General features: G+C 35.5%; 1 protein-coding gene across 4 annotated transcripts in view; it reads left to right on the plus strand.

Moving 5' to 3' along the window:
* The window catches only part of LOC112947338 (macrophage mannose receptor 1-like), a 49335-nt gene extending 29000 nt beyond the window's left edge, over positions 1-20335 (plus strand). For all 4 annotated transcript variants that reach the window (XM_026039397.1, XM_026039398.1, XM_026039399.1 and 1 more), the window contains exons 16-30: positions 1014-1055; positions 1174-1337; positions 2320-2387; positions 3992-4092; positions 4585-4727; positions 5350-5464; positions 7558-7727; positions 9230-9332; positions 10229-10458; positions 11537-11702; positions 12682-12834; positions 15486-15602; positions 17614-17781; positions 18751-18807; positions 19249-20335. In XM_026039397.1, the coding sequence (XP_025895182.1) occupies positions 1014-1055; positions 1174-1337; positions 2320-2387; positions 3992-4092; positions 4585-4727; positions 5350-5464; positions 7558-7727; positions 9230-9332; positions 10229-10458; positions 11537-11702; positions 12682-12834; positions 15486-15602; positions 17614-17781; positions 18751-18807; positions 19249-19499 (2048 nt within the window). In that variant the 3' untranslated portion in view covers positions 19500-20335. The remainder of the gene's footprint in view (positions 1-1013; positions 1056-1173; positions 1338-2319; positions 2388-3991; positions 4093-4584; positions 4728-5349; positions 5465-7557; positions 7728-9229; positions 9333-10228; positions 10459-11536; positions 11703-12681; positions 12835-15485; positions 15603-17613; positions 17782-18750; positions 18808-19248) is intronic.
* The last annotated feature ends 570 nt before the right edge of the window (positions 20336-20905 follow it).

A 20905-nucleotide genomic window follows, 5' to 3' on the forward strand; every position in this document is an offset into this window, starting at 1 on the left:
CATTTAGATAAGTTATGCCTTTTCCAACAATTCTGTTTTTTTTTCTGCAATGTTTAGGAAATAGTTTGCAAATTAGTTTTTAAGTTAACAGTTTGCAAAATGTTTTTAAGTGTTAAAACTTTTTTTCCTCTCTTTAACTTGGCTGGGTACTGTTTGTTAGCTAGTTGAATCTATATTTGTAAGGTGAAGCCTGATTTTGGCATATTTTATATTGCTCTGGCTGGGTTTTGTATTCACTTATTGGTTTCTAGCAACATTTTTCTGAAGTCTTTTTATTTTATGAATACATCAAGCCAGAACTCCTAATTTAGGGAAACTGAGTTCCTTAACCAAAATATTTACTAATTTTGAACATTTTAGGAAGTGATCTCTTAAGCTGTTAGAGTTAAGAGGATGCTAAATGAAGATGCTTTCTCAGCTTATTGACAACAAACTACTAGATCTGCTTTATATCCATGAAAGCTTTTTTTCAGGCACTCAGAGAATTTTTTATAACATGCCTGTTTGTGAGGTTATTTTTTACCACAAAATATATTGGTAACCCTGTAAAAGAYTTCCAGAGAGATCTTTAGGGAATGTTTTTGTGATATACTAATGACAAAGAATCTCTGTGATGTTGCAACCAAAAACAAAACTGGGGTGTTAGCTAGCAGGTAGGTTGTTTTGTTTGTTTGATTGATTATTTTTGTCAGAAAGGATGAGTTAATTTCAGAGGAGCATTTCTTTTAAAGTGAGACTTTATCCAGAGAAATTTTTAATATCTAGGATAGCAATTATTAATAGAGAATGATGGGAAGAACCTCACTCTGTAGTATCTAGGGCAGTACGGAAAAAGATAACCCAAAAGATACCAAATGTAACGACTCAATTTTGTTTGATTCTGTGATATTTTATAATTCCTTGTATATTCAGAATAGCTTATATTTAGACCATAGGGAAACAAGAATATACATTTAAAATTGAAAACTGCTCCAGAAAATTTTYTATTTGATAATCATTTTTTTTTCTTACAGGAGCAAGTGTAAAACCTGAACCAACAGAATCTCCTGTGCCCAGTAAGTGTATTTACTATTACTATTTGTGTTTGTGTGTTTAAAATCACTTTTAAATTTGACTAATGAGAGTATCTTGTACTTCAGGAACAATATATTTAGTTTATTGTTCATCTTACAGAGTATAAGACTACAGAAGATGGATGGATTATATATGAAGACAAACATTATTACTTCAGCACAGAAAGTGTTCCCATGGAAGAAGGTCGGGAATTCTGCAAGAAGAACTTTGGAGACCTTGCTGTCATTGAGAATGAAAGTGAAAGAAAATTCCTCTGGCGATATGTAAGAAAAATCGTTAATGTTATGGCATACATCATCCAGAATAAGTGAGAACTGGCATAAATACTTTTCATCCTCATGTCCTCTCTGTTAGCTTTATGACAACATGGCAGTCACACCACATTACACCTGTGTGCAACTGCTAATGCAGTTAATGTAAACCTAGGCTGTAATTTTAGTCTCTCTGTACCTTCACTTTAGTAATAAGTATTATTCTCTTGAGCTACTCTGGTTTTCTAAGGTACACTGAGCTAATTGCAAATGAATATGCATTGACAGATAAACAAGATATCCTAAGATACGGATCAATATAGATATTTGTTTACATCTTATAATCCTCAAACGCTGCCTTTTGATCTGGTCAGTGTGATCTGAAATGTGGTCAACCTAGCAGCCCTTTCTTGATCTGATAGTTTCCAAGTTCACAGTCTCTGAGTTCACAGCTTTTCTCTCTACAGCATATAATATGGAGTAAAAAGAATGTGAGGTGGAGATTATGCCATGAGAAAGAGCTTTTAAAGGACTGTTTCCTAGGTGCCCAGAGCTAGCTCCCTATTTATACTCYGTTGAAGGCCAGTTCTAGTGTGCTTAATGTCAGATTTGAACTACATTGAACTTTTCCTGAGCTGGCTGAAGAGTGGCAGTGAGATAACGTCAAAGTCTTGCATTAATTGATATGCAAGCTATAGGAGGGCTTTGCCCTTGCAGGACATTTTTCAGGTGATATCTGCTGCAGAGACTGTGCAAGAGGTGCCCACTGCAGTGGCTTTCAAATAAAACTGTAAGTAATGGCGAGGTGGGAAGCACACTTTTTGCCCAGTGGTGAAGCTCAGCTGAGGACTGACTGAAGCTGCTTTAAAATTTAGCCTCGTAGCTAAAGCATTTCACATGCTTTTTGATGCAACAGTAGATTACTCACTATTTACAGGGCACATTTCTGTTATAAAAAGAGGAAATGTGTAAAATTTTAATTTTTGCATTCTAGATCTTGAAAAATGGCAAAGAGGATGCATATTTCATTGGTTTACAACTGAGTGTTGACCAACGGACAAGGTAGGTCACCTAGAGTCATTGAGCTCACATTGCACTTTAAAATCRAGAACAAATTTAGAGTAGAACAAGCACAATGAAATTCTCAAGTGAAACTGTGGTATCAAAAAACAGATGAAAATGTTTTTCCTCTAACTTTGGGGTACATATTTTTTTCCCCCTCCTTGCAATCTGTTGGGAACCAACCATATTTAAAGGGAAAATGCAACTGCAAGTTAGCAACAAGACTCTTATTTTCTTTTTGTGGAGCAATGATAACTGCCACCATTTTGTAAACATATTTTAATTTTTGTATGTGATGTTGATTTAGGCATGGCTTCATTTCACTTCTGTTTTGATCTTGAAGTACATGGATAGATGCCTAGTAGTTCTTCTCATAATCCGTGGTGAAAAAGATGCCCCTTCGGGGAATGATCAAGTTATCGCAGAATCACAGAATGGTTGAGGTTGGAAGGGACCTCTAGAGATCATCTAGTCCACACCCTTCCCACTCAAGCAGGAACACCTAGAGCATGTGGCACAGTGTTGTTGTCTGACCTTCTGGCCTTCCAGACAGTTCTCAATCTATCTCACTGTGCGCTAATCTAACCCACACTTCCTCAGGTTTGCTATATGAGGTTGTTATTGGAGATGGTATCGAAAGCCTTGCTGAAGTCAAGGTAGCCAACATCCACCACTGTCCCCTCACCCATCCAGCCAGCTGRGTCAGAGGTCTCTCTCCCATTCCCTTGTTTTTGTAAGTACCCTAGGGTGATTATGTTTCTAGGTGAAGTGTTTTGCATATGTACATGAAGTTCCATAGGATGAATCTAGGCCCCACTATCACTTCAGTCTAAGAAGAATGTCTCCTAATATTTGTTTTCTTCCTTGTGATTTTGTTCTCTGTATTTTAGTCTACATAGATATATTGCTTTTTAAGTGTTCAGATTTAACCCTATGGTAAAGCATATTGTCAGAGGGATTGCCTCTAGGTGGTTTGTCATGCTGTCACAATTTTCCCTGTTCATAGGGGAATGATKGAGTGTTTTGCCAGTATTATGAATAAGATATCTTATCTCTGTAATAGCCACAAGATATATATGACTTGGGGGAAATTAGCATCTAGGTTTTCTCATGCTGATGGGATCTGGCTTTCCTATCAGCATGCTGCATGAGTCCAGAGTAGAAATAACTTCAATACACACCTTACACCTTTGCAAAGAGAGTAAATTTAATGCAATGAGCTAAGTACTTGTTATACATACCAATATTCTTTGTTTTTCCCATTTTGGAACAGTAGTTACCACAGATATTTTATATTTTCTGCCAGTAACTGCACTGACAGGTAAAATGCTRGTTTCTTTGTATCTGCAATAGAAAATGTTGCATATATCTCATTTTTGAGGGAGTAATGCATTAATTCTCTATCCTTTTTTTTTTAAGTAGATAAAGGTATTTTGTCATTTAACTTATATATTGTTGATGCCTCTCAGTTAGAATGTGTCCAAAAATCCTTACACCTTAACCCGAGAGTGAACATATAAAAAATCTTGTCAAATGACCTTTTGTGATATGAAAACACTTCTATTTATGTTAAACATGAGTTTTGTTGTATTGTTTCTCTTGAGCTGGATGGATGGGACTCCAGTGAATTATTTGGCATGGGCACCACATGAACCCAACTTTGCAAATAATGATGAGAACTGTGTGGTCATGTATAAGAATTTAGGTAAGCTTCATATGTTTGTTTCTGAATTTATTTATTTGTGTGTTTGTGTCACTTTTTTTTTCTGAAAGGTGCCTCTTTTCACCTTGTTTTTATTCTTTTACAAACTTGTAGAAGAATATTATTAGAACATTATTATATAATACTTCATAGTTTTGCATTTGTCTTAAATGTAGCATGCCGAAGGTCAGSTAAGGGCCTTGTGACTGCTATGCAACTCTTCAATATTTTTTATTCAAATTGGTTTAAAATGCTGCTATAAAAATTAAATTTCTGATACTCATTTAAATAGTACACTACTTTTAATATTCTATAATTACATTAGGTATAAAGTTGCAGAGTTATCACAGTTGCTGGTATAAAATGATCTATAAACTAAAAGATACTGAGGATTTGATATTCACTTGATCACTGTGTAACAGTAATTGAAGTTGATTTCCATCTAGCCAGCATTGGATATAGTGTCATACAGTTCCCTGTTTATCTTGCAATTAGGATTTTGGAATGATATAAACTGTGGCTACCCAAATCCTTACATATGTGAAAGGCACAACAGTTCCGTTAACTCAACTGTTCCTCCAACAACATTTTCAGCTCCAAGAGGATGTCATCCAGCTTGGCTTTCCTTTCAGAACAAGGTACCATTACGAATATAYAACATAATGCTTTTTTGTCAAAATATTGGACAAAAATCAAAGCAATTATTTTATGTTACTGTTTTTTCTTAGAATATTCTTTTTGCTTTCCAGAGGACTGGTTGAGGTCTGCATCCTGTTGTTTGTTTGTCCATTAGTTTGTAGGAAAAGTGTTTTCCTTTTTTGWTTTTTATTTYTTTTAGACTTGTGGCATATGAGCATGTAGTCATTCTGTAGTCATCCTGTCGGATCTTTTGATATGCATTTCCCAGAGGGTTAGACAGACTTCGTGAAGTACTAGTGAATTGGTCTTGATGTATTTTAACTGAATGGTTGTCCAATCTTAGTTGACTATGTACAAAAAGTCAGATTTTACTTATATTTTTAGAAATTTTACATCAAAGATAGCACGTGTCTTGCTGAAGAAAATATTTTCTGGAGARCTTTAATTTTACATGGAGAATGGATGAGCGCAAAAGAACGTACAAKTTGAATGTGTTTTTTTCCTGATAAATGTGGTGTTTTACTGTGTTCTCTCCACCTTGCATTACTTAGAGCAGTGCCTTCTCATCTGTATGAGGTATTGGAATAAAGATGGTATTTGGGCAATTTTTTCTTGTTGCAGTGTTACAAAATATTTGGATTTACAGAAGATGAACGTGTCACTTGGCATGCTGCGCGAACAGCTTGCCTGAATTTAGGAGGAAACTTGGCTACTATCCCTAATGAACAAGTGCAAGGTACTATGTATGGTTCTGTAGCAACTCAGCTTTGTAGCAACATTTAATCTTAACAGAATGACTTATATTTGCATGAATAAGGATGTCATTTGAATAATGACTGCACATCTGATTTCGGTTCCCAAATATAAAATATTTAGAAATTTCTAATTAAGTCTGCACCTGAAACTGCCAAACCATCTAATGTGGGGCTGGACTTATATGCATGCATATATGTTTATATGTGTAAACATACACATTTGTGTATATATATGCATACATGTACCCATACATGCATGTATATATGTAGATATCATGCACACACACATATTTATGTATACAAATACATGTATACATATGTGTGTATATATAAGTGTATGTAAGTTCTATGTACACACATATTCTCTTGTTAATCAGAATAGAGCTTTTTCTGCCTACAAATGATGCCAACTGGACACAGCARGTTTCATTATAAGTGATATAGTTTCACTAGGTGGCATTAACTCACTGCGTGGCTTTCTGTATTATCTCAGGCAAGCACTGACTTTGTCAAGTTGTGACTTTGGAGTCAGAATTTGCTGTGTCTGGGCAGCTTGGGACAGAGGCTTCATGGCTCGTATCYCTACCTGTAATTCAGCATATAGAGGTGCCGTTTCCTTCACTAGATAAGCTTATTGTAATGATCCTTGCTTGGGATGGATAGGCAGACACAAATTACCCCATRCTTGATAAGTATATCATATGTTCAAATTAAAATCTAGGGAATATTTCAGTGGATCTTAATAACGCCCCTTTTTAAAAATGCAATTTTGTACGGTGTTGTTGAGAAACAGATGCTGCACTACACATACTGCTTGTGAACTCAAAAGAGCATAGGCAAAAATCAACCATAATGAAACAAATTAGCGTTGTACTCTGATAATTAGCTACCTTCAATTCAGACTGTTAACATGAACTTTGCACTGCCTATGTTTCCTGCATGTGAAGAAATGAAGAATCAAACCTTCACTTTTCAAACATAGTTAAATTCTTGTCCAGCCTTATTTGTACAGTACTGATTTCGGGTGGTTCGTACCCAGAGTTTGAATTTCAGGTTTATTATATATATGTATATATGTATGTATACATAAAAGAGAGAGAAATGGGTGTAGAACAAATAGCAATAGCTATTGTTATTACAGGCAATGTAGATATTTAAGGAAAGGCTTGAAGCAGTTTCTGGCAGAATAATGATAACACTTGACAAAAAAAACTACAGGTTTTGTTCCTGATTTCCACCAAAGGAAAGTTAGCAGGTGATAGAGCAGACAGAAATAAACAACTGTCATCTAGAGAAGAAGGGTAAAATTATAGCTATTGCAGTAGAAGATGGTAACAGTCATAATACATTCATTTTATCACAGTATTTGATATACTGTGGGTGATTATTTGCCAGCTGACCTAGTCTATTTGTCAGCTAAGACACACACCTCTCTTCACTGTGCAAAACTGGTATTTGATTTGCTTGTGATGAATAGTTCTGCTCAGAATCATTTTAAGCATGGCTCTTCTGCATTCTGCATCCTGCTGAGGGATGTAGGCACGTGCCCGGCTATACCAGGGAGAGAGGAAGCAGTCTTGCAATTTTGTTAAAGGACTGCTTGGTGCTYCATTGTGTTTTCTGTAGGATGCCACTGTAAGGTAACCAGTTGGGTGAGATTACCACAAATTTGTGCCAGTGACTTAGCTGGATACTTATGAGTCATTTGTAAGGCTAGGATTCAAAAATTGTCTYGTGAGACTGTATTCTTCTCATGCTTTTGGGATTCATCCCAGTGTCAAGTTAGATGTTTAGCTGAAGTATTTTGAACAAAGGAGAAGAAGTGTATCTAGTTCACTGTTTAATGAACTAGACTCAAAACTCACTTTTTTATCRTGCCTTTAGTTACGGAGACATAAATAACTTCAGTGTCTCTGTTTTTGTTGTCAGCTGTGAAGTGTTCTGTCCTTCAGAGACATATATAATTCAACCGAGACCAGGTTTATGAGCAGGCTCTGTGAGGGCAGACATTTGAATTCAGTTGTCTTTCACTAAAACTGTTTTTCTTCTCTCCCTTTTTTTTTTTTCCATCTAGCTTTCCTCACCTTTCATATGAAGGATTTTGTGTCTGATGCATGGATTGGATTAAATGATATAAATCATGAACTGAGGTTCCTTTGGACAGATGGAAAAGGAGTTCACTTTACAAATTGGGCCAATGGATTCCCATCAGGACATATGAATATGTACCCATATGATGGCCAGGTGAATAGAAACCACACAATATACTCTACAGTTTGCATTTAAAATGCACTTAGGCATTTGCTGGGATTTGAGACATGGTACTACTGAATTTACTGCTTTCAGATCTGCAGAATTTAATAACAACTTTGATAAGGGTTACATATTGCACTGAGAAAATTGTTAATTAGAAACCTTCTTATTCATTTTAAGTATGAATCCAAGTAGAGCTGAGGGCTTTCAGCCTCAAGTTGTTGTTCAAGCAGGTAGTTAAAGCATCTGAAGTGTGCTCATAAAATACTGGTTTCACACATCAATTCTCTCTATACATGAAGGCTGCACTTGGTCTGTGTTCATCCTGCCTTCTCTCATAGCTCTGGTAAAGAGGACACCCCTGAGTCTCCCGTCTTAGAGCATTTGCTGCAGACAGGCACTGAATGACCACATCTTCCTATTCCTGTGAGCACAGAGGTCCCAGAATTAGGAGAGTTTCTCAGGTGGCAGGTAGCTTGCAAGAAGCACTTGCAGAGAAACAGTACCCTCTAACAGCCATATTTTACATGCAAGGACATGGATATGTTGTTAGTCACATTTGGTGAACAAACATGTTACTTCTATWAAAAAAAATAAAWAACAGCCATCCAGTTTTTCTAAAAAAAAAACAAGACTGCCACCACCACCACCACCACTAAAAAACCACTTTTTCTATTTCTCTGTCATACAAACTGATGTCTAATGGCACATGCTTAGGTGGAGCTGTGCTGTGGAACCACAACATATTATAGGACTCGCTGTGTTTACGCTGAATACAATTTCCCCTGAAAGAAAACCACTTATTTTTCTGCACAATGGTATTTTTCCTCTTTTTGAAAGTAACATAATTTCACTCTTATTGAGAGAAAAAATCTGAAGTTAATCAGAAACAGCATGCTTAAAATGTTAGTTTTGGGAGGAACTGTATATATATATATTTTATATATATATATATATATATATGTATTTCCCTCTTTAAGAGAAGTAATAAGGTTTCTGGAAAGTCTTCTCTGAAAACGTACAAAGCCTCCAATTATAAATGTCAGATTTATTTTAAAATATGCTTTCAAGAATAAATTTGAAAAGGAGAGTGAGATGCCACATTGTTGCATTGTCCATTGGTTGTCAAGCCACAGCATGAGATTATTTTTTAGGGCAAAGCTAATCAGCTTTTATTAGGACAAAGCTAATGTTTTCTACAATAGGTCCTTTACTTTTCTTTCAAGTGCCCGTAGCTTTTCTTCTCTGCATTGTATATGCCTGGAAATGGAATTCCAGCATTTATCTGTTCTTCTTATGTTATGCAAGATAAAGGAAGATAAAGATTAAGAAGTTTGAACCTCAACATCATAAACTTGGAGCTACTAAATCTTATGAGGATAGTAGCGTAAAACCACACTGTTACTTGTGTTTGAAGTTGTGAAAGTGATAAAAGTTTCTTCTTTAMTGTTTTCTTGTTATATGTACCTCATCTTGTGTCTTTTTCTTCYTAGGCTGATTGTGTTGTCATGAGAAATAATCCTGTTAGAGAAGCAGGGCAGTGGGCTGACGAGAGTTGTGATAACAACAGAGGTTATATATGCCAAATTAATGCAGGTACTTGTCTTGTAATTGAAACACAATCAAACCAAATATATAAACAAGTTATTGCTTGTGTGTTAAATTCCAGATTTGCATCTCATTTCTTTCCCAATAAAGATATATCCCCAAATCATTTTTCAGGCAGAGACACAATGTGCCAAAGTCCAGCTAGAGGGACTTATCTTCAGCTGAGTCTTCTCCAAAACTGCCATGTTACTAACTTCCTGAACTGAAATTTATATCTATATTTTTCCCTTTAGTGGGAGTCTTGCTATGATACTGTCTTACCTGTTTCATTTTCTGTAGTCATTTTTTCTAATCATTTTCTGAAAACATTGACATTCAAAAATATTCCCAAATAGGCTATTGGAAGTGTGAATGTAGCTAATCTTCACTGAACTTGAGCTAACTCACCTAGAAAGCAAAATTTTAAATCAGAGAAAACCTGCAGTTAAGTATCAGACTGATTTTTAAGGGCTGGTCTACTAAAGTGATCTTGTTTTTGTCTTGGAGAAACACATTCAACCATAAAAATACTTGAAACCAACATGGCCTATGCCAAACATTTGTTTTGGTGGAAAAGTGTTACATTAAAAAAGATGTGACTTACTGTAATCCATCTTCATTTCAGTAATAAATATGCAGAATATTCTTTTTTTGCCTTGTCAAAGGCTGCTTTAAGCAGCCCTTTCCGTTTCCACAGCTGTRTGGAAAGAGCTGTGGTTTCCTTTTCACAGCTTCTGCTTCTGATGCTGTCTTGAATAACATATCTAACCTRTTCTGGTCAAAAGTCAGGGAATATGACGTGAAGAAAAGGGATAGGTTGTTTTATCTTGTTTGCTACACCAGTCAAATGATAAATCCTTTTGAATAACTATATAAAAAACTTTTCTTGCTCCTTTATTTTACAGACTCTGAGGTTCTCCCTTCTACAAGTACAGCCCCATCCAGCATTATCCGTTATGGTAACAGTAGTTATTTTTTCGTACATACCAAAATGAAATGGGAGGATGCACAGAAAAACTGCAGGCGTGATCAATTTGACCTTTCCAGCATCTTAGACCCCTACAGCCATTCGTTCCTGTGGCTAAATATATTAAAGCATGGGGTACCAATGTGGATTGGTCTTAACAGTAATGAGGTAAGAACATCAAACCAGTTGAAAATTATGCTTATGGACAAAAAGGGAACCAGAAAGTCTTATCTCCTTATTTTTAGCTTATTAATTTACGTCTTGGTTCTAAGTGCTGGTTTATGCTGTCAGATTTCACAGGTAGGGGTATGTACTCTTCCATTACTCTGATTAAATTGTGTATGTTTTACACTTACTCTTTTTGACTTTGTACTYTGTGAACTTCCAAACAGGACATTTTAGGCTGGCGTTTTGAAATGTTTCTTCATGTAGACAGTGTTTGCTTTGGGATAAAATATTTATGTCTGAAGATATACAATTCCTTCATTCTAAACGAAGGATATAGCAATACCTGATTTTCAGAAATAGAATAGAGTGCTGTTGAAATGACTGCTGGAATGTTCTGAGGATAGTTAGCCAAGCAATAAGTTTGTTTACTTCATTTGTTTCCCTTCTCTCCACTCTCTTGCTATTTAGATACTTGCCAAATATTAAAATACATCAGTCTTTCTTCTTGACAGAGGTACTTATCCTGCATTGTCTTAATATGATTAAACACACAAAAGAAATACAAATGAATGAATATAAAATACAACTTTCAAAAAAGAAAAACAAAAATCCCCAAGCCTAATCAACCCTAACCAATCCTAACCTAAYCCATTTTGTTCATAAACTTTGGTGGGGTAATATTCAGTTTTAAATTCACTTTAAGTTAAAAAAAATAAGTCTGTACTTCTTGAGACTTGAAGAAAATAAGATTGTACAAAAATTAAGCATTGGATATTCACTCCTACACACTCTATTTAGTGATTTTTTTTTTATTTTTGAGTTTAACAGTTTTGTCAAGTCCAAAATGTATTCAATGTCACTTCGCATTTACTTTAACCAAAGAGTATTTGTTTCTCTGCTGTATTTTTCATTGAACAGCTGCTGGTCACAGTATAAATATGATGTGGTCTATTTGCATTTTTTCTATTGATTTCTTAATGAAAACTTCTGGCACAAGTTTCTGGACAGCTGGACATTTGACTTGCAAAGCAATGGTTAATGTTTAGGGTTTAATCATTCCCATTTATTCTGTGCTTAGACCAACGGGCGCTACGAGTGGATTGATAACTGGAGAATGAAGTACACTAAGTGGGCTGAGGGGGAACCAAAGCAGAAAATAGGTTGTGTCTATCTAGATGTTGGTGGAGCCTGGAAAACAGGATTCTGTAACGAAAGCTACTTCTCTGTTTGCAAAAAACCTGATGGTAAGATCTTGAATCTAACTGTTGCAATTGTGATGATTTTTCTTTTATAATTCTTTGTGCTGAGTGATGTGCTGATATATACTGAAATGCTGCTTTTTATCTCAATAACTAAACAGATAAAATAATTTACATTTATGTGGTTTTTAAATGCTTTACTGCATTTTAATGCATGCTTTAAAATGAAACTAACATTAACAAGGCTATTGTGACCTATCACTTTGTAATAATTATGTTAGATACATTTTGTCAAGCTCAGACATACATTATTCAGATTCTTACTGTGATAGTGAGTAAATGTTATTTTATTCTGAGTCTCATTGATCAGGCAATGTAAAACTCTGCAAGAATCAAAGGTAATGAATGGTTAGGTCATGGTCACACTGGGTATAGTGTTGAAAGGGGAAAAGTTGAGTGACCAGACCATAAGGGATTATAAATAATGTTTCTGTATGACAGCTTTCCAGGTTTTCTTGTTATAATTTTATCGTAAAATATAGATAGTGTATAAATATCTAAAAATACTCCTTGAGGCCATATAGTCTCCTGTTTTTATCTGCAGCTTCCGTCAGTATTGTCAGATATTCCTTTATGCATTCAGTGATAGTAAGTTACAAYTGATATGACCAAGTTTAGATTCTAATTCAGTAAGTACTCACGACAGCACTCACTTGTGAATATGGACTTGTGAGAAGAGTTACTTTGAACTTTATAGTGTGTTTGAAGCAAAGAGAATGCTGAGGTTCTTTGCCAAAATAGATTTCTGGAGTGTGAGGCACAGCTGCAATATTTTTTTTCGCTGCTTTCAGACTTTTTTCCATTATTGTGTTATAGTGAGCAGTGAAGATTATCAAGATTACATTTTGTTTAAGACTTATTTCAAGTGAGTTTTCCAGTGTTCAGTGAGAGCAATCTGTTCATGCTGAAAGGATGCATAAGGAGTTGTGTCTTTAAACTGTGCCCTTTTGTTTTCTAAAACCAGTTCAAGCACCCACTGAGCCCCCACAACTTCCAGGAAAGTGCCCCGAATCAGAAGATCACAAGTCTTGGATTCCTTTCCGAGGTCATTGCTACTACATTGAATCTTCATCTACCAGAAACTGGGCACAAGCATCTTTAGAATGTCTCCGACTAGGTGAGTATCCTCCTTAACCAATGGTCACATTTCCTGACTTGTTTTTTTCTCTCTGTGAAAAGCCAAACATGTGCTATGTATTTTCATGATTTCAAGGGGTGGTCCAAGGGGTTTTCCATAGGACAGTTGCACCCAAATGCTACATTAATTTTGGAGGAGATGGGGAGAAAACAGCTATCTACCAATGGCAAATGCTCACTGTTTTGTGGATTCGTGGGTGGATGGGCCAGGCATTGGGAGAGCTGTTGGATCTGGAATGGAGATAACAGAAGGGGAACATTTGTCCTTTCACTCTGATAGGAAGTAACCAACCTCATGCACAGCAGTTTTAATGGCATTCCATATCATCTGATCTGATTTGCTTCTTGGTTGTTCCAGTTTTCTGCCATTGAAAYGAAGAAGTTACAGCTGTCTAGGTTGTATAATATTTTAGCTGTTTTCATTCTTGCAGCTTATTTTTCTGGACAAATAAAGTAAGATTCATCTGACCAAACTTTGTATCTACAGTTTTGGTTGCCACAAGCAATGTAGGTATCTAAGTTCCCATTAGAGTGCACAGAGACCTTGTTTATGCTGTCAGTGAAGCTGACTACTGATTCATCTTCACTAGAAATACACTGACATTTGGTCAGATGAATAGCTCATTTATCTCCGACTATAGAACCAATGTTATATATTGTCACCTAGAGCTAGACAAGATGAATCTCATCCTTTTCTACTTGCATTCAGGTTCATCCTTCGGTTCCCACTAGSTGGTACATTGTCAGCTTGGAGAGCTTTTATCTTCTCTCTGAGGGAACATTCAGGTTTTGTTCCATGTTCTTTAATTCTGTATTCTACACATAACATATATTCTGTGCATAACATTTGGTTAGGGATTCTTGATCATTTACTTTTTAATAAAGAAATGTTCCAGAAATATCATTATTTATTTGCTCAGTATTTAAGGCTGTGAGAGTTGTCACAGTGTGACCCAGTCCCATGGGACTTCTGAGTTCCTTTGTTGGCATGACATATGCTTGGACTTTGGAAGCTGCAATGTTTGTTCTTATTTCTGCATACTCAAAAAGATCTTGGCTGCTGGGCAAGTATTGGGAAAATTTGTTCTCTGCTTTAAGTGTTATGATTATGACAAGCTTATGCCAGAAATTAACGCTTTTTATGTCTTCAGAGGGCTCAGTTTCTGGAACAGCTTCAAGAGAAGTGGGGCAAATAAATGAGAGGAATTGAGCAATGATGCTGCTTGTGATTGCAAGTAGCTCAGCTTACACCCCAGCATCTTTGTGTAGCTTGCTCTCTACATCTTTGTGTAGGAATCTGCAGTTACATCTAAAATGCTTTTTTGTGTGTGTTAATCTAAGATTCCTGAATAAAGAGACTACCTGTTTGTTTTAGCCTGTGTGATAAAAGATTGACATTATGTGCAATAAAATTGCAGGGGATTATACACAAACTTCACAACACTGACTTCCCCTTCACTGTTACTCCTAATCTTTGATGCAAACCAAACATCTGACACCATTCAGCAAAAGAGGAACAATTCAAAAACCGTAAAAACTACTGCCAAAAAGAGGAACATTCCGTGTTCTGTTCGATTCTGCTGTCCCTACTTGCACTGTGTAGTTAGGCCTTTTCTAATTATATCTCACCCATAGTGGAATTCTGAACCATAGTASAATTTAGCATTAGCTCAGTAGTAATCTAAACAACTTTTTTTTTCTTTTTCCATTCTCTCTAACTCTGAGGAAACCTGAGGAAAAACACCTTCAAAAATTCCACATCTTAATCAAAAACAGGGAAATGCTACACATTGCTGTTACTACATTTCTGTTGACTAGATTTCAACCACTCACTGAAAGAGAACAGAAGATGCACTTTATCAAATGTTTAATAACACTCCATACAAAGCCTTATTTGCACTGCTGACACATTACAGGCCCYGTGCCACAACTTCTTGACCTTACTGGAATGAATCATTATGGCAGCATGCCGAATGTTGCAGGTGGATGACGTACGAACTGGGCAGCAGATGACCAAGATGATAAATGCRGAAGGCAGGGAAAAACAGTGTGAATACTGTCACCTCACAGTATAAACTCTGGGTTCATTAAAATCTTTTTTTTTTCTCATTTTTTTTTCTGAGTAGAGCTAAATTCTCTGCAATTCCTCTCTCACCAGGGAAAAACAGATTATGTTGACTACAAGGAAAATGTTTAAAAGGAAACCCAGTTCCACATCCATCTGTACCCCAGAAAGTCAGCAAAGACAATGCTATGGACAAATTTAAAAAGGCTCAGAAAAACAATAATCATTAATGTAAGAATATGTAGTGCATAGATTAAAGTTATGGTACCTTTTATCAAAAATTTGTAGATATGTTAATTGTTTGGTTTTTATTAATAACACATCAGGTAGAATTTTAAAMCAGATCATATATTCACTTGTATTTTGCCTTGAGTCATTGTTCAGTTGTGYTGCAATTTTCTAGAGGACAGGAAAACAAAATCTTCAGGCACTGTGGTGGAAATGCTGAGAAATATATCAACAACAATGCAAGAGCACTTCCTAAGAAATTATCCAAAATTTTTGTTGTGCATGTTTATTGTGAAACTTGTGTCTCAAAGACATTTTGTTTTCCATATGTTTTTCAGGGGCCTCTTTGGTGTCCGTTGAAGACTCAGCTGAAGCCAACTTCCTAGCCTACACCATGGAACCACTTGAAAGGAAAGTATCAACTTTTTGGACAGGAATGTACAGAAATGTAGATGGTAAATTCTCTACCTTTTTGTAAATTCTACCTAAATTCTACCTTTCTACCTTGTAAAACCTCATTTTTTTTTGGTGAAGAATTGTCACTAGGTATTTGAGAGAGTTTTTTTTTGTAGTACTTGGTAAAACCTAAAAGTGAAATTAGAAAAGATAATACAGTCTCATCATGATGGAAGCTGAAAAGCAGTAGTAAACAAGCAATAACTGGTAATTTATAAAAGAAAGATCAAGTCCAGCAAGTTCGTCTTGAAGCAAAAAAAGGAATTCAGGATGCAGTAGGCACAGGGGACATAATAGCAGAATGTAAACTGAAGCAGTTTGGTATTTGGGAAGAGTCAGAAACAAATGATTCTTCGCAGATCTGGAAAGGCCACTGGGTTTATGTATTTCTCATTGTGATACTCTAATTCTTAAATGTGGTTAACATTACATCTAATCTTTGGACTCACCATCCTGAATGATCTAGCTTTAGCTTCAACTGTCCCTCAGAACAAATTCATTTGGAAGATGGAATTCATGGTTTGGAATAATGCATCATAGCTTTGTCTGTTTTCTGCCTTAAATAGTTATTTCTGTTTTCTACCTTAACTTAAATAGTTATTTCTGTATTAATAGACATAATGACTACTTTGGGTTTGTGCTGCTTTGGCTAAAAACTCCAGTCTAACAATGTCAGAGGCAGGGCTGCAGAACAGTTCAGGAGACATAGATTAATTTTCTGCAGATTTTATCCTATCACTGCCTTCTCAGTCATTGCTATGACAAATCTTGTTGAGGAGAACACAAAGATTGGATTATTTTACTTGAATCTTATCGAAAAAAAAACCTGTTTAGTATAGGAAAAAAGAATTCAAATAGATTAATGATTTATAAACATAGTACATATCAAGAAAAGCTGAGGTTTACTCATGTGGTTAATTGGCACATAAAAAGATTTCTTAAATTAGTTCTAGAGCAGATGAAGAACAATGCATTTTTTATAGTGATAAGCAACTCTCATGACTTAAAGTTGTCATCAACTTAAATCATGAAGGTGTTTTAATGAGTAGATCACAGAATCACAGATTGGTTGAGGTTGGAAGGGGCCTCTAGAGATCATCTAGTCCAACCCCCTGCTCCAGCAGGGACACCCAGAGCACGGGGCACAGGGTGGCATCCAGGCAGGTTGGGAAGATCTCCAGAGAAGGAGACTCCACAACCTCCCTGGGCAGCAATTGGATTGCTAGGTAATGATTATCGTGATATCAGCATAACTTTTGATAAATGGTATCAAAATGTGGTGCACTGACAAAAATGGTGACAGGTTTTAAAAAATAAATTATGAGGCACCTTGTAGGAAAACAAAACTACTTTCATGCTGATTCGAAGAATTTTCTTGTCTATGTAAAAATAAAGTCACATGGGGTACATTTATTATAAATAAATAACCCTATTAAAAGAATGGAGGAGGAAAAAAAAAAAGGAACAGGAAGAAAAAGACAGAATGTCCCTGCATAGTTAAACAACAGTCATCACAAGATTTTGAAGCAGATCTTCAGATATTAAACACCAAGTATGTAAGGTCAGTAGGAAGTAGTAGAATCTGGAAAATAAGGGGGATTAAAAAGACTTAAGGGGGATTTAAAAAGAGTAATATCAACCTCTCCCTATTATAAATTACTTAACGAGTATTGCATTGAACATAAATTATCTGTTGACATCAGTCATTTTTATTATTAATAGATATCACAATAATGCAAAAAGTTGTATGGATGATACTTCTTTAAACTCTCTCCTTAGCAACTTTACAAGCCAGATTGACCTGCCATTTTCCAAAAACTGATGTTACATCGTTAGCATAAAACCTTAAGGATAGCTATAATATGTCAGACCAAAAGTCCAAATAGTCTAATAACCTCAAAAGTGGCCTCAAGTAAATTCCTTGAGAAGACCATAAATGCAGTACAGCTACTAACAGGAAAACAAACACTGTCTTGCTTTGCCATATTAAATATTTTTTTTTGCAATTAGGAGAATGGTTGTGGCTAGACAACTCTGCAGTGAATTTTGTCAACTGGAATGCAGGAGAACCTTCACCTCAAGAAAATGAGCACTGTGTTGAGATGTATGCAAACTCTGGGTACTGGAACAATATTTATTGCAGTTCCTATAAAGGCTATGTTTGTAAAAAACCCAAAAGTAAGTGCTACATTTATCAATTKATTTTATGCATGGAGAATGCTTCTTCTATGCTTGCTATTAATAGATAGTGACTGTACGCAGTGCATTTGAGATGGGTGTTTTGTGGTTTTATAAATGGGAAGTAAAGTGTGTTTGCATGCTAACAAAAAGGGAGAATTACTGACAGAAAGTAGTAGTTCAGAACAGTGCTCAAGGAAGCCCTCAGAACTGTTTTGAAAAATATCCCTGACTGCATCTAGTGTACATAATAGCTGAATTGTGCCAACTTCCTCAAGAAGACTGGAACTGGGAGAAAATTCTGCTATCCTTTCAGGAAATCTGCTCTCAGTGCAAAATTATCCTGACTCACTCATAGTCATTTAATGATGACTGTGCATTATACGGAAAATGTTGCAGAACTGTCAGATAAACTGTGAAAATTCAGAATCTGCTTCTCTGTCCTTTCCATGTTATCATTGACAAATGAAAATGGCAAGCTGAATTTCATGGCCTGGATCTTACATCTTAAATGAGCTGCAAGCATTTTAGTTTGGATGTGATCTCTGCTACAGCACTCAAGATTGGATTTGATTGTCTGTGCAGGGAGGGCTGTTAAGACCTCTTAGTAAATCAAATGTATTTACATTATATTATATTAGATTGTGATTATATAGAACACTAGATTACAAGAATTTGTAATTATAGTCAGGATTTTGTTTGATGATCTCTGTCCTGCCAGACTTTCTTGTGGCTCTACACTGGAGTGAGGTCTATGACCATATGTACAAATCTACTAATGTARGGACCTTGTGCATTGCCATTTGATAGGTGTATATAGCTTTGCATGGGCTAAAATGTGTTTTCAGTATTAGTGGTTTATATAACTGTATATTTCTCTGAATGTGACCCAAAGCATTATTATTGTAATATATAAATAACAAGAATATAATAATAACATAATTCTCTTGCAATGTGTTTGAATGCCAGCAGCTGAAACGCCTCCAGCAGCTGAAACGCCACCAGCAGCTGAAATACCTACAAAGGGTAATAATATTTTCTTTCAAATAGATGAAAATAATTCCATGTAAGATCATAAAAACAATTCATCATATTGTGTATTATGTATTTAAAATGTTTCATATACCTATGAAACATCTTACAAGCATCTTACATCTTACTTACTTATTTTCTAGTAGAATACAATGTACTGCATTCAGAGTTCAAATACAGATGTTTTAGAAAGTTTTGTGATGTGACATGTAGTGTTAACCTGATAAAACCAGTTAATTTTATGTTACTAGCTTTGTCACTATTTTATTTTATTTTATTTTATTTTATTTTATTTTATTTTATTTTATTTTATTTTATTTTATTTTATTTTATTTTATTTTATTTTTAAAAATTTTATTTGTTTTTTACAGTACTTTCTAAAGAAATTGCTTCCTGTATGTATCATTGTCTTGATTTCTTCATATTTATTTTCAGCGATGACGAAGGACGAGAAGGCTTCAGCTCTGAACCATAGTAAAACAGGAATTGTAGTTATTGTTGGGATTCTCATCCTAGTAGCAACTAGCCTTGCAGGCTATCTCTTCTATAAAAGAAGAAGGAATCGYTTGTCCACCAATGACAGCTTTGAGAACAATCTGTATTTTAATAGTGATACAGTTCCTGGAACTAGTGACACAAAGGATCTTGTGACCAACATAGAACGGAATGAACATGCAACACTCTAATATAATAAAATAAAATCTGGTGTAATATGTAATGTAAAATGTAATGTAATAAACTGTGCCTTGTTTTAATAAAATTATGCAACTAGAATTAAGCCTAAGCTAGTTTCTCATGTGCAAATATGGTAGTAGCATTTTTCAGCATTTGCATTGTATTACACACAGTTACTTCGTTTCATAATCGTTCTGTACTATGTAAGATTTCAGATCTTACAATTGGAAGAAGGGATAAGAAAAGAGATAATACTAATTATGAAACAGAACAATACAAATGTATATAATATAAGAAATAAAGTGTAAGATAGATCTTGCAAAGAGGAATGCTTCCAGGATTTGAAGTTTTTGTCCCAGATTTATTTCAAATCATGATAATGCAAAGATTCTCCAGCTATTTGGCAAACGTGTAATTCTGCTAGCTTCAGCTATTCCTTTTTAGCTACAGTGGTATTGCTGTTGCTAGATGACAAGACTCCTTGAACCATGTGGAAAAAAAATTCTTTTAATTGTGGTTAAAATTCTTTTTACTGTTTAATTGTGGTTCCCCTATTTTCACACACATAGAAAAGTAAGTATTCAGTTCTTATTGCATATCTATTCAAGAATTAATTAGGTAAAATTTGAGGACTCTGGAATGGAAAAGTGTAGTTGGTGTTCTCTCCTGGTATTCCTGTTGGGAATATGGGCTTGTCAGGGAGAAGTGGTACAGAGGAGGGCAAGACAAAACCTCCTGTATCAGGACAAGCGTGAGTGAGGAGCGGAGCGGGGAGCGTTCCCTGTACAGACCCTGTAGGTCCCAGGAGCACTGGAGGGCTCTTAGAGTGATCGTGTGTGACTGCTCCCCTGTACCCTCTCCATAAGCATCAGAGCTTGTGGGATTTGTGCTGAAAATAGGAAGAAGTCTTCATCAGTTGTATCAGTTAGTGCTGATTTTGCTTTCTACAATGACTAGGTTGGTTAAAGTTTCTGGAAATCTTAAATTCCCAAATGCAGACTTTATAATCCTCATTTTTGTAAATCTTGTAAAATGTTCAGTTTCTCGCATAAAGGTGAGTGAGGTTTACTTTGTAATTTCAGATTTTGTTCTGTGAAATAAACAATAACTAGTTTGTTGTTAAATCTCTTAGGTGGCATTTTCTCTCACTTTTAAGCAGATAACGCATGGGCAGATATAAGAAATATTGTCAGTGCGTTGCTTCACCACAATTCAAGATGGGAAATGGTTATATGATCCTTTTAACCTTGACTTRTAACACTTCCACATAGAAGATACTACACCTATGCAAACCTATTAAAAAATAGACTTGAGTTATTCATTATATATAAGAATACAAGAGGGAATTATATAAGAGGGAGTGTATTCTGGGTACCCTTTTCTGTCTTTGATCCCTTTTTGCCAGTCCTTGACTCTG

This window comes from Nothoprocta perdicaria, unplaced genomic scaffold (genome assembly GCF_003342845.1).
Source record: "Nothoprocta perdicaria isolate Ctin4 unplaced genomic scaffold, notPer1 scaffold_23, whole genome shotgun sequence".
Classification (NCBI taxonomy): domain Eukaryota; kingdom Metazoa; phylum Chordata; class Aves; order Tinamiformes; family Tinamidae; genus Nothoprocta; species Nothoprocta perdicaria.